Source organism: Mesoplodon mirus (genome assembly GCF_964341445.2).
Source record: "Mesoplodon mirus genome assembly, chromosome: 3".
Lineage (NCBI taxonomy): Eukaryota > Metazoa > Chordata > Mammalia > Artiodactyla > Ziphiidae > Mesoplodon > Mesoplodon mirus.
The window spans coordinates 153,552,060-153,569,049 of record NC_138978.1 but is presented as its reverse complement, the minus strand read 5'-3'; the positions used below and the strand labels follow the sequence as shown (position 1 = coordinate 153,569,049).

At 37.2% G+C, this 16,990-nt stretch overlaps 1 protein-coding gene across 3 annotated transcripts in view; it reads right to left on the bottom strand.

The window, feature by feature from the left end:
• The window catches only part of FLVCR1 (FLVCR choline and heme transporter 1), a 38,270-nt gene that overhangs the window by 15,693 nt on the left and 5,587 nt on the right, over positions 1-16,990 (bottom strand). The window contains exons 2-4 of one of the 3 annotated variants that reach the window (XM_082614423.1): positions 16,222-16,366; positions 15,587-15,703; positions 9,259-9,399 (exon numbers count right to left, since the gene is read on the bottom strand). In XM_082614423.1, coding sequence (XP_082470549.1) covers positions 9,259-9,399; positions 15,587-15,703; positions 16,222-16,366 — 403 coding nt within the window. The remainder of the gene's footprint in view (positions 1-9,258; positions 9,400-15,586; positions 15,704-16,221; positions 16,367-16,990) is intronic. The other 2 variants (XM_082614424.1, XM_082614425.1) reach the window with 2 other exon arrangements.

The following is a 16,990-nucleotide window of genomic DNA, read 5'->3' as shown; positions in this document are numbered from 1 at the left end:
TACTTTTCATTTTTCCTGTATTAGTGGGCCAGCCAGGACTTTCAGTTGGATGTTGAATAGAAGTGGTGACAATAGGCATCCTTGTTTTAAGAGATACTTCTTATTGATTTTTTTTTTTTTTTTTTTTTTTTTTGCGGTATGCGGGCCTCTCCCGTTGCGGAGCACAGGCTCTGGACACGCAGGCTCTGCGGCCATGGCTCACGGGCCTAGCCAATCCGCGGCATGTGGGATCTTCCTGGACCAGGGCACGAACCCGTGTCCCCTGCATCGGCAGGCGGACTCTCAACCACTACGTCACCAGGGAAGCCCCCTTATTGATTTTTAAGGGTAATGTTCCTAAGGTTCTGCTTTTGGAATGATGTTTGCTATAGGGTTTTTGTAGATAAACTTTATCAGGTTCAGAAAGTTCATTTTTCTCACAGTTGGCTAGGAGTCTTTAACCAATGGGTATTGTATTCTATCAAATGCTTTTTCCTCAGCCATTGGGTAAATTTTCCTCTTTGATCTCTTACTGTGGTCAATTATATGCACACATTTCTAGTACTAAATCATTTCTCACTCCTGAGATAAACCAAACTTCATCAGGATGTGCTATCATTTTTATAAATAGCTGGATTAGGTTTTCTAATATTTTATTTTGGATTTTTACACCTAGGTTCATAGGTAAAACTGGCCTATAATTTTTCTCTTACACTGTCCCTGTCTGATTTTGATATCAAGGTTATACTAGCCTCACAAATAAATTGCAGATGATAACAAATAAGTTGCAGGTGGTAACAGTGATTCCTTCCAGGGAGTGGATGACCTGGGGATAGAGATGGGAGAAGACTGACTTTTCATTGTATGTCCTTTGTACCTTTTAAATCCTACACAAATAAAATTTAGAATTAAGAAATGAGAACTCAGGGGACTTCCCTGGTGGTCCGGTGGTTAAAACTCCATGCTCCCAATGCAGGGGGCCCTGGTTCGATCCTCGGTCAGGGAACCAGATCCCGCATGCCACAACTAAGAGCCCACATGCCGCAACTAAAAGATTCCCGCATGCCGCAACTAAAGATCCCTCATGCTGAAATGAAAATCCTGTACGCGGCAACAAAGATCCCAACTAAGAACTGGCGCAGGGACTTCCTTGGCGTCACAGTGGTTAAGAATCCGCCTGCCAATTCAGGGGACATGGGTTCAATCCCTGATCTGGGAAGATCCCACAAGCAAGGGAGCAACTAAGCTTGTGCACCGCAACAGCTGAGCCTGCGTGCTGCAACTACTGAAGCCTGCACGCCTAGAGCCCATGCTCCGCAACAAGAGAAGCCACCGCAATGAGAAGCCTGCACAGAGCAATGAAGACCCAATGCAGCCAAAAATATATATATATATTTAAATATATTTTTAAAAAAAGAAAAAGAAATGAGAACTCAGAGTCTTTATTTTTAAAATAAGTATAATAATCTTTCTATCTCAAAAGTTAGCTGAAATAATATACATGGAAGTCCTTTACAAATTACAAACAACTAAACAAATTTTTACCTAATTATTTATGCATAATCAGGTGCTAAATAATGTGCTATAAAAAACATAAAAGCTCCACAGAAATCAGAATATTCAGAGACGGTGCCATCTAAGGCTCTTGCTCATGCCATTACCCTCTTCCCCCTTGTCTATCCAAATCTAACCTGTCCTTCAAGGCCAGCCTCAACCACCATCTTTGCTGTGATGCCTTCCCTGCCATCCACACCCCTTCCTTCCTTGTATCTTGTCCCAATTATGTATTCTGAAGGCCTTTAGCATGCAGTTGCCATACAACTTCTCTTATGTTGTTATCTTTCTGATAAATAACTTTTACACTATTGTTTACTTTTCAGAGGTTTACATAATCTCCTCAATTGAATTATAATTATTTCAGGGTGGAAATCATGTATCATGCTTCTTTCTAATCCATACAGCATCTAGGGCACTATTATACATTTAGTAGATACTTGATAGTGATTGGTAGGATAAATGAATAAATGAATGAATAATGCAATGAACAATAAGTGAGGTAAACGTTAAGCTAGCTCTTATAGGACTGCTTAAGGAAAAAAAGGACACATTTCAGGTAAAAGAAATAATGGCACAAAATGTATTACAGAGATGAGAATTAACAGTGTATATGCATATGAAGGCATGTTTGTGTGTCTGTGTATGTGACACAAGGTTGGTTATAAATTTGGCTAAAAGAGAATTTTGTATTGGGAAACAATGAGGTATAAAAGAAGGAAAGAAGCCACCTTAAATGATAGGCTAAAGAAATGAATTTGCTCTACTAGATAACAGTGAGCCACTATATTTTCTCTACTTCCTAGTTATGAATTTTAGGTTTAAGCTAAGCAGTGGAGGTAACCAAAATTAAGAAAAGGAACTGAAGTATTTAATTATGAGATGATATAACATCTGGTATTTGCTTTAAAATATTCCAGGGAATTCCCTGGCTGTCCAGTGGTTAGGACTCTGCACTTTCACTGCCAAGGGCCCGGGTTCGATCCCTGGTTGGGGAACTAAGATCCCACAAGCTGCAGCATGGCCAAAGCCAAAAAAAAAAAAAAAAAAAAAAAAATTAAAAAGGTAAAATATTCCAGGAAAAATGCAGAGGAAATAAAAGCAATATTGGTGAACTGTTGGTAATTGTTGAAGCTGGGTGATGATGGGTACTTAAGAATTCATTAAATCAAATGTTCTACTTTTGTGTTTAATAATTTCCACTAAGAAAAGGGGTGGGGGGAAGTAATCCCAGTAAAAGGGTAAGAGTTTAGGTCACAGCATAATTTGTTAAAACTTATAAAACAATTATGTACTACTGTGTGCACTGCCCCCAAAAAATATAAAGAAAAGAATAGCAGTGAGTGACTTCTGAAGGCAAGTAAGACAGAAATAGGGGGTATTGGTTAATAAACAGTGTTAATATAAGGACAAAAGAATACTCTGTCAGAAAACTCTGAAGGGAACACAATGTGTTGGTGCCTGTAGTCAGAGCTACAGTGTTAGGAGGAATATCTGTCTGCTATGCTGAAAGATCTACAAGGATGAGACGTTGATAGAGTAGTCAAAATAGATGACAGTTTGCACAGGGTCAAAGAAAGGAATTATTGATGACATTTTCCATATGCTTATGGTGGTCAGAACTATAATTTATAAAGGACCTAAAACACCCTGGGAGAACTCACAAAAGAAGACAGTGCTGGCAGACAGCAGAAACAAGAACTACAATCCTGCAGCCTGTGGAACGAAAACCACATTCACAGAAAGATAGACAAAATGAAAACGCAGAGTACTTTCTACCAGATGAAGGAACAAGATAAAACCCCAGAAAAACAATTAAATGAAGTGAAGGTAGGCAACCTTCCAGAAAAAGAATTCAGAATAATGATAGTGAAGATGATCCAGGACCTCGGAAAAAGAATGGAGATCAAGAAGATGCAAGAGGGCTTCCTTGGTGGCGCAGTGGTTGAGAGTCCGCCTGCCGATGCAGGGGACGCGGGTTTGTGCCCCGATCCAGGAGGATCCCACATGCTCCGCAACGGGAGAGGCCACAACAGTGAGAGGCCCGCATACCGCAAAAAAAAAAAAAAAAAAAAAAAAAGAAGATGCAAGAAATGTTTAACAAGGACCTAGAAGAGTTAAAGAACAAACACCTAGAAGAATTAAAGAACAAACAAACAGAGATACAATAATTGAAATTAAAAATACACTCAATAGCAGAATAATTGAGGCAGAAGAACAGATAAGTGACCTGGAAGACAGAATGGTGGAATTCACTGCCACAGAAAAGAATAAAGAAAAAAAAAAAAAAAAAGAAAACAAATGAAGACAGCCTAAGAGACCTGTGGGACAACATTAAATGCACAAACATTCTCATTATAGAGGTACCAGAAGGAGAAGAGAGAAAGAAAGGACCTGAGAAAATATTTGAAGAGATTATAGTAGAAAACTTCCCTAACATGGGAAAGGAAATAGCCACCCAAGTCCAGGAAGCACAGAGTCCCAGGCAGGATAAACCCAAAGAGAAACATGCCAAGACACATAGTAATCAAACTGACAAAAATTAAAGACAAAGAAAAATTATTAAAAGCAGCAAGGGAAAAACGACAAATAACATACAAGGGAACCCCCATAAGGTTAACAATTGATTTCTCAGCAGAAACTCTACAAGCCAGAAGGGAGTGGCACGATATATTTAAAGTGATGAAAGGGAAGAACCTACAACCAAGATTACTCTAGGGCTTCCCTGGTGGCGCAGTCGTTGAGAATCTGCCTGCTAATGCAGGGGACACGGGTTCGAGCCCTGGTCTGGGAAGATCCCACATGCTGCAGAGCAACTAGGCCCGTGAGCCACAACTACTGAGCCTGCGCGTCTGGAGCCTGTGCTCCACAACAAGAGAGGCCGCAATAGTGAGAGGCCTGCGCACTGCGATGAAGAGCGGCCCCCACTTGCCACAACTAGAGAAAGCCCTCGCACAGAAACGAAGACCTAACACAGCCAAAAATAAATAAATTAATAAATGCAACAGTGCTTACTAGATCATAAATTTCAAAAAAAAAAAAAAAAAAAAAAGATTACTCTACCCAGCAAGGATCTCATTCAGATTCGATGGAGACATCAAAAGCTTTACAGACAAGGAAAGGCTCAGAGAATTCAGCACCACCAAACCAGCTCTACAACAAATGCTAAAGGAACTTCTCTAAGTGGGAAACACAAAAGACAAAAAGGACCTACAAAAACAAACCCAAAACAATTAAGAAAATGGTAATAGGAACATACATATCGATAATTACCTTAAACGTAAATGGATTAAGTGCTCCAACCAAAAGGCACAGGCTCACTGTATGGATACAAAAACAAGACCCATATATATGCTATCTATAAGAGACCCACTTCAGACTTAGGGACACATACAGACTGAAAGTGAGGGAATGGAAAAAAATATTCCATGCAAATGGAAATCAAAAGAAAGCTGGAGTAGCAATACTCATACCAGATAAAATAGACTTTGAAATAAAGAATGTTACAAGAGACAAGGAAGGACACTACATGATGGTCAAGGGATCAATGAAAGAAGAAGACATAACAATTATAAATATATACGCACCCAAAGATGAGCACCTCAATACATAAGGCAAATGCTAATGGCTATAAAAGAGGAAATCAACAGTAACACAATAAAAGTGCAGGATGTTAACACCTCACTTACACCAAGGGACACATCATCCAGACAGAAAATTAATAAGAAAACACAAGCTTTAAATTACACAATAGACCAGATAGATTTAATTGATATTTATAGGACATTCCATCCAAAAACTGCAGATTACATTTTCTTCTCAAGTGCACATGGAACACTCTCTAGGATAGATCACATCTTGGGTCACAAATCAAGCCTCAGTAAATTTAAGAAAATTGAAATCGTATCAAGCATCTTTTCCAACCACAATGCTATGAGATTGGAAATCAATTACAGGGGAAAAAATATAAAAAATACAAACACATGGAGGCTAAACAGTACACTACTTAATAACCAAGAGATCACTGAAGAAATAAAAAAGGAAATCAAAAAATACCTAGAAACAAATGACAGTGAAAACACAATGACCCAAAACCAATGGGATGCAGCAAAAGCAGTTCTAAGAGGGAAGTTTATAGCAATACAAGCCTACCTCAAGAAGCAAGAAAAATCTCAAATAAACAATTTATCCTTACACCTAAGGGAACTAGAGAAAGAAGAACAAACAAAACCCAAAGTTAGTAGAAGAAAAGAAATCATAAAGATCAGAGCAGAAATAAATGAAATAGAAACAAAGAAAACAATAGCAAAGATCAAGAAAATAAAAGTTGGTTCTTTGAGAAGATAAACAAAATTGATAAACTTTTAGCCAGACTCATCAAGAAAAAGAGGAAGAGGACTCAATCAATAAAATTAGACATGAAGAAGGAGAAGTTACAATTGACACCACAGAAATACAAAGCATCCTAAGAGACTACAAGCAACTCTATGCCAATAAAATGGACAACCTGGAAGAAATGGACAAATTCTTAGAAAGGTATAACCTTCCAAGACTGAACCAGGAAGAAATACAAAATATGAACAGACCAATCACAAGTAATAAAATTGAAACTGTGATTAAAAATCTTCCAACAAACAAAAGCCCAGGACCAGATGGCTTCACAGGTGAATTCTATCAAACATTTAGAGAAGAGCTAACACTCATCCTTCTCAAACTCTTCCAAAAAATTGCAGAGGAAGGAACACTCCTAAACTCATTCTATGAGGCCTCCATCACCCTGATACCAAAACCAGACAATGATACTACAAAAAAAGAAAGTTACAGACCAATATCACTGATGAATATACATGCAAAAATCCTCAACAAAATACTAGCAAACAGAATCCAACAACACATTAAAAGACTCATACACCATGATCAAGTGGGATTTATCCCAGGGATGCAAGGATTCTTCAGTATACGCAGATCAATCAATGTGATACACCATGTTAACAAACTGAAGAATAAAAACCATATGATCATCTCAATAGATGCAGAAAAAGTTTTTGACAAAATTCAACACCCATTTATGATAAAAACTCTCCAGAAAGTGGGCATAGAGGGAACCTACCTCAACATAATAAAGGCCATATATGACAAACCCACAGCAAACATCATTTTCAATGGTGTAAAACTGAAAGCATTTCCTCTAAGATCAGGAACAAGACAAGGATGTCCACTCTCGCCACTATTATTCAACATAGTTTTGGAAGTCCTAGCCACGGAAATCAGAGAAGAAAAAGAAATAAAAGGAATACAAATTGGAAAAGAAGAAGTCAAACTGTCACTGTTTGCAGATGACATGATACTATACATAGAGAATCCTGAAGATGCCACCAGAAAACTACTAGAGCTAATCAATGAATTTGGTAAAGTTGCAGGATACAAAATTGATGCACAGAAATCTCTTGCATTCCTATACACTAACAACAAAAGATCAGAAAAAGAAATTAAGGAACCAATCCCATTCACCACTGCAACAAAAAGAATAAAATACCTAGGAATAAACCTACCTAATGAGACAGAAGACCTGTACTCAGAAAACTATAAGACACTGATGAAAGAAATCAAAGATGACACAAACAGATGAAGAGATATACCATGTTCTTGGATTGGAAGAATAAATATTGTGAAAATGACTATACTACCCAAAGCAATCTACAGATTCAATGCAATCCTTATCAAATTACCAGTGATATTTTTTACAGAACTAGAACAAAAATCTTAAAATGTGTATGGAGACACAAACAACCCCAAATAGCAAAAGCAGTCTTCAGGGAAAAAAACGGAGCTGGAGGAATCAGACTCCCCAACTTCAGACTATACTACAAAGCTACAGTAATCAAGACAGTATGGTACTGGCACAAAAACAGAAATATAGATCAATGGAACAGGATAGAAAGCCCAGAGGTAAACCCATGCACCTATGGTCAACTAATCCATGACAAAGGAGGCAAGGATATACAATGGAGAAAAGACAGTCTCTTCAATAATTGGTGCTGGGAGAACTGGACAGCTACATGTAAAAAAAATGAAATAGAACACTCCCTAATACCATACACAAAAATAAACTCTATATGGATTAGAGACCTAAATGTAAGACTGGACACTATAAAACTCTTAGAGGAAAACATAGGAAGAACACTCTTTGACATAAATCACAGCAAGAGCTTTTTTGATCCACCTCCTAGAGTAATGGAACTAAAAACAAAAATAAACAAGTGGGACCTAATGAAACTTAAAAGCTTTTGTACAGCAAAGGAAACTATAAAAAAGACAAAAAGACAACTCTCAGAATGGAAAGAAATATTTGCAAACGAATCAATGGACAAAGGATTAATCTCCAAAATATAAACAGCTCATGCAGCTCAATGTTAAAAAAAAAAAACTAATCAAAAAATGGGCAGAAGACCTAAATAGACATTTCTCCAAAGAAGACATACAGATGGCCAAGAAGCACATGAAAAGCTGCTCAACTTCACTAATTATTAGAGAAATGCAAATCACAACTACAATAAGGTATTTCCTCATACTGGTTAGAATGGGCATCATCAGAAAATCTACAAACAACAAATGCTGGAGAGGGTGTGGAGAAAAGGGAACCCTCTTGCATTGCTGGTGGGAATGTAAATTGATACAGCCACTATGAAGAACAGTATGGAGGTTCCTTAAAAAACTAAAAATAGAATTACCATATGATCCAGCAATTCCACTACTGGGCATATACCCAGAGAAAACCATAATTCAAAAAGATACACGCACCCCAATGTTCATTGCAGCACTATTTACAATAGCCAGGTCATGGAAGCAACCTAAATGCCCATGGACAGATGAATGGATAAAGAAGATGTAGTACATATATACAATGGAATGTTACTCAGCCATTAAAAGGAACGAAATTGGGTCATTTGTAGAGACATGGATGGATCTAGAGACTGTCATACAGAGTGAAGTAAGTCAGAAAGAGAAAAACAAATATCGTATATTAACACATATATGTGGAACCTAGAAAAATGGTACAGATGAACCAGTTTCAGGGCAGAAATAGAGACACAGATGTAGAGAACAAACGTATGGACACCAAAGGGGGAAAGTGGCGGGGGAGGATGGTGCTGTGATGAATTGAGAGATTGGGACTGACATATATACAGTAATATGTATAAAATGGATGACTAATAAGAACCTGCTGTATAAAAAATTTTTTTAATTAAATAAAATTTTTTTTAAAAAGAGAGCTTCTGGGCTTCCCTGGTGGCGCAGTGGTTGAGAGTCCGCCTGCCGATGCAGGGGACACGGGTTCGTGCCCTGGTCCAGGAAGATCCCACATGCCGCAGAGCGGTGGGACCGTGAGCCATGGCCGCTGGGCCTGCACATCCGGAGCCTGTGCTCCGCAACGGGAGAGACCACAACAGTGAGAGGCCCGCGTACCGCCAAAAAAAAAAAAAAAAGAGTGCTTCTTTCTTTAATATCCACAAATTTTTTTTTGTTCTAAAAACGTGTAAGGAAATCCATTCTGAAGTTTTTGCTTTTGATTAAAAATTTAGGTTTATGACTACACTATTATTATAGAGTTAATAAACCTATCTCATTATCTCATTAATTAAAGCTCAAACCACTAGATTATAAGAAAATAATCTGTAATGCTCAAAGGTTTACACAGACATCAACGAAAATAAAACCACTTACCATAAGTGATCAATAGAAGGACAAAAGGAATATTTTTAAATAGGTTCCTTATTGATTTCACATAGGAATACTCTCCAGGGGGACTGTCTTGGAGAACTGCTTGAGCCTGGCTTGGTGGATACTGAGGTTTTTCTTTGAATGCTGGAAACATACATGAAAAGATAATTCAATATACGAGTCTTCTTTAGTGAGCAGACTAAATTCAGTTTAAGTTTAAAGAGGTAGTAAACGTCTTTTATAGTAAGGCTTTTCATTTTCACTAATTTCTAAGTGAAGAATAGTTTGATATTATCATCTCAACCCTCTGAAATGGACTAGAACTCAGAGATTTGGCCAATTCACAGAACTGAACTGTAAACCCATCAATACTATGTCACAACTTTGCCCAGTGATTATTCCATTTCTAGTTAAGCAAGATTAATTTTTATTATATTAAGTATTCAAGAATTCTATTTTTAAATTTGGTTCAATCTGTAATTAGAGGTAATATCAGATATGAGCAAGCCAGTATCTTATTGAACTTTTAGAGGATTGTCTTGAGTTAGTACCTATTTTCTTCTGAAATTTGATATAAAGTTTATCATCTGATGCAATTACCCCTATAGAACTGAAAAGGTCCATGTGGATTCATGGGCGCAGAGCTAGGTCCTGCCTGCTGACTCACCTCAGCTGCACATGGAAAATCTATGGGTAGAGCTGGGAGACATAAAAGTGTGATACATAGTTTCTGATACTGTAAGTTCTAGCACTGCCCATTACTATGTAGTTAGAGAAAGATCGCACAGCCTTCTCAGCCAGACACTTAGAGACTGCCCTTTTGCTGGGCAGGGAAGGATCTGCTAATTTCCTACAACAGATGGCTAGGCAGAGATTTCTGTAGGGTATGGCTAGCCAGGAGTCAAGACTTTTTGATAGAAGAGCTGACCTGCTAAGAGTGGTACATCAGAAATTAAAATCCAGTTTTAGTATTGACTCAAAATTTTAAACTAAAATACATACAGGAAAAATGCTGTATTTCACTGAATCTAAAATGGTCTGATGCTGGCACTTAATGATTTTGGCAGGCATCAACAGAAGGTTTTCACATAACCATGTCTCAATTGACACCAATGTTACATGCCATTGATAGTTTTTTATTGTGATAAGAACATTTAAGTTGAAATCCACCCTCTTAACAAACTTTTAAGTGTACAATAAGTATTGTTAACTATAGGCATAATGTTATACAGCATATCTCTAGAACTTATTCATCTTAGACGCCATTGATTGATTACTAAAGGCACCTCAATTTCAGAGGCACCGTGAAAAAAATGTACACTTTAGAATCAATAAAGTAGGGTAAATTCAAAAGCCAAAAAGAAGGTAAATGGATTCAGAAGAAAGTAATATTTTCTAAAATATTAGAATTTCCTCCTTCTCTTTCTCCCTCTCTCCCTCTTTTTAAATAGTGGCTATTTCTTTCTTCCAACAAAGAAACCTGCTTTGTAGTTTGAAAGTGGTCTACATCTGATGGACCTGACTGTCAACTGTAATCATGTAGAAATATTTTAAAAATACAGATTTTAGGATTCTAGAGAAGGCTCAGTGAATCAGAACCTCCAGAACAGAACCTTAGAACTGTATTACACAAAGCTCAACACTCAGCCAGGTTTGAAAATCACTGCAAAAGAAAGAAATCATCCTTAAAACTTGCACACAATATTGTAATTCTCTAATTCTCCTGTTTGCTGCTAAAAATTAAAAAATTACAGCTCTTTGCTCACCAAAACATGAATTATGATATAAATAAAACAACAAACTAGACTTCTATTTTTATAGGTCTTACAACTAATTGAAGAGGAGACATAACTCATAAATATTTACTTTTTAATATCCTTACACTGGAGGACTGGTAGACATAAAACGTTTTAAGTGGTTGCAATCCCTCCCCTTCCTTTCACCCTATCTGCTCCTTGCACTGTTGAGGACGCCTGTTGTCCTCTCCTGAAAGTCTCTTTGCATCCTAGTTAAGATAGGAAATATCTCTTTTTATTAATATTGGTAAAACAGAACTCACATGGTTGTAAAACAAAGTTTCAGAATGTAGAAACTATGCTTACAACGTAGTCATGGGTATTGAATGAGTCCTAAGTCTCTTACTTAGATTTTTATTTACTATAGTAAAATAAGTCTAAATGGCTCAGATCTGAACTCAAATGCAAAATAAAAACAAGTTCTGGTAGTCTTTAATTCCATTAGACTTGTTTTCTGAATACAATTGTTACGTCTTAGTTTCAGGAAGTCAACTGCTCTCTTGGACAAAATCAAGAGTTTATCTACCAGTTACACAATATAGTAAAGTCAGGCTTAAGTCTATGAAGAAAAAAAAAAAGAGGAACAAAAAGACCATTGGTCTATGACCCTGTTTACGCCTCACTGCTCCTTTCAAAGGATGAAATATGGCTTTTTCTTTCTCCTTTGAAACTGAAAAATAGACTTCTAACTTCTTCTCTTCTCCCCACCAAAAATTTGTGCATATAAAATAATTAACTAATAAAATAATTAATTAATAAAACAGTTATTCTCCACCCTTAGCAACAGGCATGGAAAGTAGCCAAAGGATTTTGGGCACCACATTCAAACTTTTTCTCCCATGATGAATAAATAACAAATCTATTGTGTTTAGGACCACTTCTATTTTTTGAAATCAGGTTATAATATTATCTTTTGATTTCATTATTTGTGCCTTTGTGATTCAAGCGGACATTACACATATTAATTTATTATAAGACAAACACAGGTTTGAATCCTGGCTCTGACTCATCTCACTATATGATTCAAAGAAATCAATTCCTGCTTCTCAGCTATTGCTTTCTCATTCATAAAATGGAGATAATAACAATAAGCTGGTATGAGGACTATATGATATGGGTAAAAGAATTTTGTAATTATTGAGTACTACACAAAATACATTGTTTTTTTGAGGAATATTTATTTTTAAAAATCAGAGACTTTTCAGGGAATTCCCTGGCAGTCCAGTGGTTAGGACTTGTCTTCCACCACAGGGGGTACAGGTTGGATCCCTGGTCAGGGAACTAAGATCCCACATGCTGCACAGTGCAGCCAAAAATAAAATCAGAGACTTTTCTCAGGGCTTGAAATTCTTATACACTAAGTAAAACGTACTTCTATTAACAATTTGTAATAGGAGCCAGTATATAAATATCCTGAATATAAGAATCAAAAGTAAAATTATGCATGCATGTTTTATACTCATGTATTTAAATACCTTAATATTAAATATTTTGACTGCCATTACTTTCAGTTTCTGTCATCCACTCATTTTAGTGAATCAGGACGATAAGGATTTTAACTGACATACTTAAGTGATATAGTTTACTGCTCTGCATAAGAACAGCTTTCAAATACAACAGCATTACCACTTATACAAGAGGAATTGAAACAAAAAATCAGACTAAGTAAAAATTAAAATGATATATTTGTATATGTAACATTTTATTAATGGAGTTAGATTGCCTAGGCTCAAATTTCATCTTTAGCATTTATATACTAACTGTGACCATGGGTAAGTTAAATTTACTTAAATTCTGTGCCCAGTTTCCTCATTTATAAAATGGGAATGATAATAATAGTACCGACCTTATAGGGCTTTGAGGATTAAATGAAATATAGCATGTAGTTGTGCTTTTAAACATGTTTGGTACATATCAATCAAATGTTAGAGACTGTAATAGTATTCTCTCAATAAGAATGGGGTATTAGTTTGAAATTCAGTGGAAGGTTGGGCTTAAGTCCTAGAAATGTTAGATGGATTACACTTAGGGAGGGTAATAGGATTACATGACATGAACCCTCAAGTTAGTATTTTAGGAAGACTTCTGAATTTCAGTGTGGTATATGTCACATTGCTGAAAAGCATCAGCACAAAACTAAATTATTTTATAAGATTTGATTGGGCTTCCAAAGTATTTATGGGTAGAATTTAGAAGGAAGTAGCCTTGTCTCTTAGTAATTAAGGAACTTTAAGAAAGTTAGGATTTTTAAAATAATCCATATTTTCCTCAATAGCAAATATTTAGGTATAAGGAAAACAGGTAAATTTTTAATTTAAACGTCACAATTTTCAACCTAGACTTTCAAATCACAACTGTATATTATCTTGCTTTTATACTATGCTTAGTATCATAAGATTAAGTTTGTAGGTCCCAAGCAAAACTTGACAATGAGCTTTTTTATTCCTATTCTATTTCCATTCCATTCACCTCCCATTTCCATTTCCACTGTCTACTCATAAGCCATGAGTACGTAAATAATTATGTACATGAACAGCTCTCTTTTAATTTATTAAATAATACAGGGTGATACGCCAATGGTCACACCTATGTTTTTTGTCTCACTCCTTTGACAAATAAAAATCTTATATTTGTAGCATCTCATATATATATATATGTTTAAATACATGTGTCATATATATAATTTTGTATCTATAGATATCTTATATACAATCTATTACTCTCACTTCTTCCAAAGAGACAAGCAATCGAAGACAATAAAAAAAGGAAAACCAGAATTTATGCAAAGATACATAGCAATCAAAGGAAAGAGAATTTTATTTTAATAAACCCTATTGCTAATGGAAGATCCATTTATGCAAAATGTATATAAACTATATCTCATACTTCATCTAGCAAATCAAATACGGCTACCAGAAAAGTAGATATAGGAATTTGTTTTTCAAAACTATAGATTTCTTTTAAAACTTTGTTAAACTGCCAAAATAGTACAAGGGATAATTTATCCTTTTTCAGTAGTCAGCACACAGCAAATATGCCACTCCCTAACAGAAACATAAAAACCAATCATAGGTAGATTGGACATGTCAGAATACTTCAAATGCTACCAAGAGAATATTTTGTTCATTATCTTAAGGGAAATTAAAAATATGTGGGCTGGGGCTTCCCTGGTGGCACAGTGGTTGAGAGTCCGCCTGCCAATGCAGGGGACACAGGTTCGTGCCCCGGTCCGGGAAGATCCCACATGCCGCGGAGCGGCAGGGCCTGTGAGCCATGGCCGCTGAGCCTGTGCGTCCGGCGCCTGTGCTCCGCAGCGGGAGAGGCCACAACAGTGAGAGGCCCGCGTACCACAAAAAAAAAAAAAAAAAAAATGTGGGCTGAGTTTCCTATCCCTGGGTCCAGCAGTTCATCTCTAAAGGCATCTCTGGGCTTCCCTGGTGGTGCAATGGTTAAGAATCCGCCTGCCAATGCAGGGGACATGGGTTCGAGCCCTGGTCTGGGAAGATCCCACATGCCACTGAGCAACTAAGCCTGTGTGCCACAACTGAGCCTGTGCTCTAGAGCCCGCGAGACACAACTACTGAGCCCACGTGCCACAACTACTGAAGCCCGCGCACCTAGAGCCTGTGCTCCGCAACAAGAGAAGCCACCGCAATGAGAAGCCTGCGCACCGCAATGAAGAGTAGCCCCCGCTCACCACAACTAGAGAAAGCCCATGTGCAGCAACGAAGACACAAATCAGCCAAAAATAAAATAAATTAATTAAATAAATAAAATTTAAAAAAATAAAGGCATCTCTATCAAAACACTCCATAGTCTTTAACATACATTTTCTTTGAAAACTGAGGATTTTATATCTGGTGATCATAAAAAACAACTTGCATTCTTCATTACTGTTATAACCATAGTAAAAATTAACATATAAAATTTAAAACTCCAGCTATAATGAAATTTAATTATAAATTTTAATGATTAAAAGATGGCCTTTCAACTTTAAAGTTCCTTTCTTCTTCAAATCAATTTAAGATATACTGAGTGCCCAAAAGGCAATATTATAGTTATGTTAGCAGCTCTATTACTTAAATAAGCCTCACCTATTCTTTTCTCTGAAATCAAAATTGTTTCCCATTAAAAATAAACTTTAAGGGCTTCCCTGGTGGCACAGTGGTTGAGGGTCCACCTGCCAGTGCAGGGGATGCGGGTTTGGGCCCTGGTCCGGGAGGGTCCCGCGTGCCGCGGAGCGACAAAGCCTGTGCGCCACAACTGCTGGGCCTGTGCTCCGGAGCCCACAAGCCACAACTACTGAGCCCACCTGCCACAACTGCTGAGGCCCGCGCGCCTAGAGCCCGTGCTCCACAACAAGAGAGGCCACCCAATGAGAAGCCCACGCACTGCAACGAGGAGTGGCCCGGCTCGCCACAACTGGAGAAAGCCCACGCACAGCGCGCAGCAACGGAGACCCAACGCAGCCAAAAATAAATAAATTTATAAACAAACAAACAAACAAAAACTTTAAAAAGCAGACCTTCCCAAACCTTCTTCCAAATTGATGATGGCTGCTTGCAGCTGATTTTGACTGACTGCTTCAAGAGACAGGCCCGGACGAGAGGACTCGGGGACGAGTGGCGGCAGCAGTGCTTTGCTGGAGTGGCCTAACAAGCAGATAGTTGCCACAGTTTGAAATTCTGCTGAACAGCTTGCTACTGCCCAGGATCATTCACTGGTCAACATTTTCAGATCCAGTTACCTGTTAAATTGGGGATCCCTGGAAGGATTTATCATTTAAAGGAAGGTTGTAGCCTATTCGCATCCTTTCAAAGCACGACAAGAACTTGTTCCTGGCAAGGTTAGCGTAAGATGCAGACACGTAGACGGATATGCAAAGGGGAGGCAGGTAATATGTTTGAAACCAACAGTTATCAGGAAAGAAAAGTTAGTAGGGAGATAAATGAGATGAATTAGTCTTCAAACCCTTTACAATATTAAAACGGATGTATACTCCTAGGCGTATAGCATTCATTACCTAAACAAGAAAGTGAACAGCAAGAATGAAACAAGCAAATAGCACTTGAGATATTACCAGTACAAATTTTCAGGGTTGGTTATTTTTATTTTCATATGTGTGTCATGCACTTATCTATTTAAGCTTTAGGGAAAGTAATTCACTTACCAATTATTGTTAAAATAAATAAAAATGTGGCGACAGCTGAAGTTCCGTAAAACATGGTACTGATATTACAAGCCAGCAGTTGTGTGTTATTCTGTGTGTTCGGCACTAACACTGGTGGCAGCAAAAAGCCAACTGCAGTTCCAAGCTGTAAAATGAACAGTCCTGTTAATTCTTTCTTCTTATTATAAGAGAAAAAAAAGTAATTAATCAACATAAAGACAACCACTATTGCAAGGTCCTTTCGTAAGCTCTGAAGCACCATGTTCTAATGTCTTTTTACCATACTGTTAAAGGAAAATTGCTGTCAAATGTCTTCCCTATTCAATAAACATTTACTAAGCTCCAACCATCCAAATGATGCTGCTATAAAGTTGTGTAAGACACACTCCTTAACCTTTGGCTACTTACAGTAAAAAGGAGAATAAAAATACACACATACACGCAGAAAATGCTGAGAAAAGACAACCTACAGAATGGGAGAAAATATCTGCAAATATTATATTTGATAAGGATCTACCATCCAGAATATACAGAGAACTCTTACAACTCGACAACAAAAAGACAAACATCCTAATTCAAAAATGGGCAAAAGACCTGAATAGACATTGCTCCAAAGAAGATGTACAAATGTCCAACAAGTACATGAAAAAATGCTCAATATCACTAGTTATTGGGAAAATGCAAATCAAAACCATACCCGCTAGAATGGCTATAATTTAAAAAAAAACAGAAAATAACAAATGTTGTCATGATGTGGAGAAATTGGAAC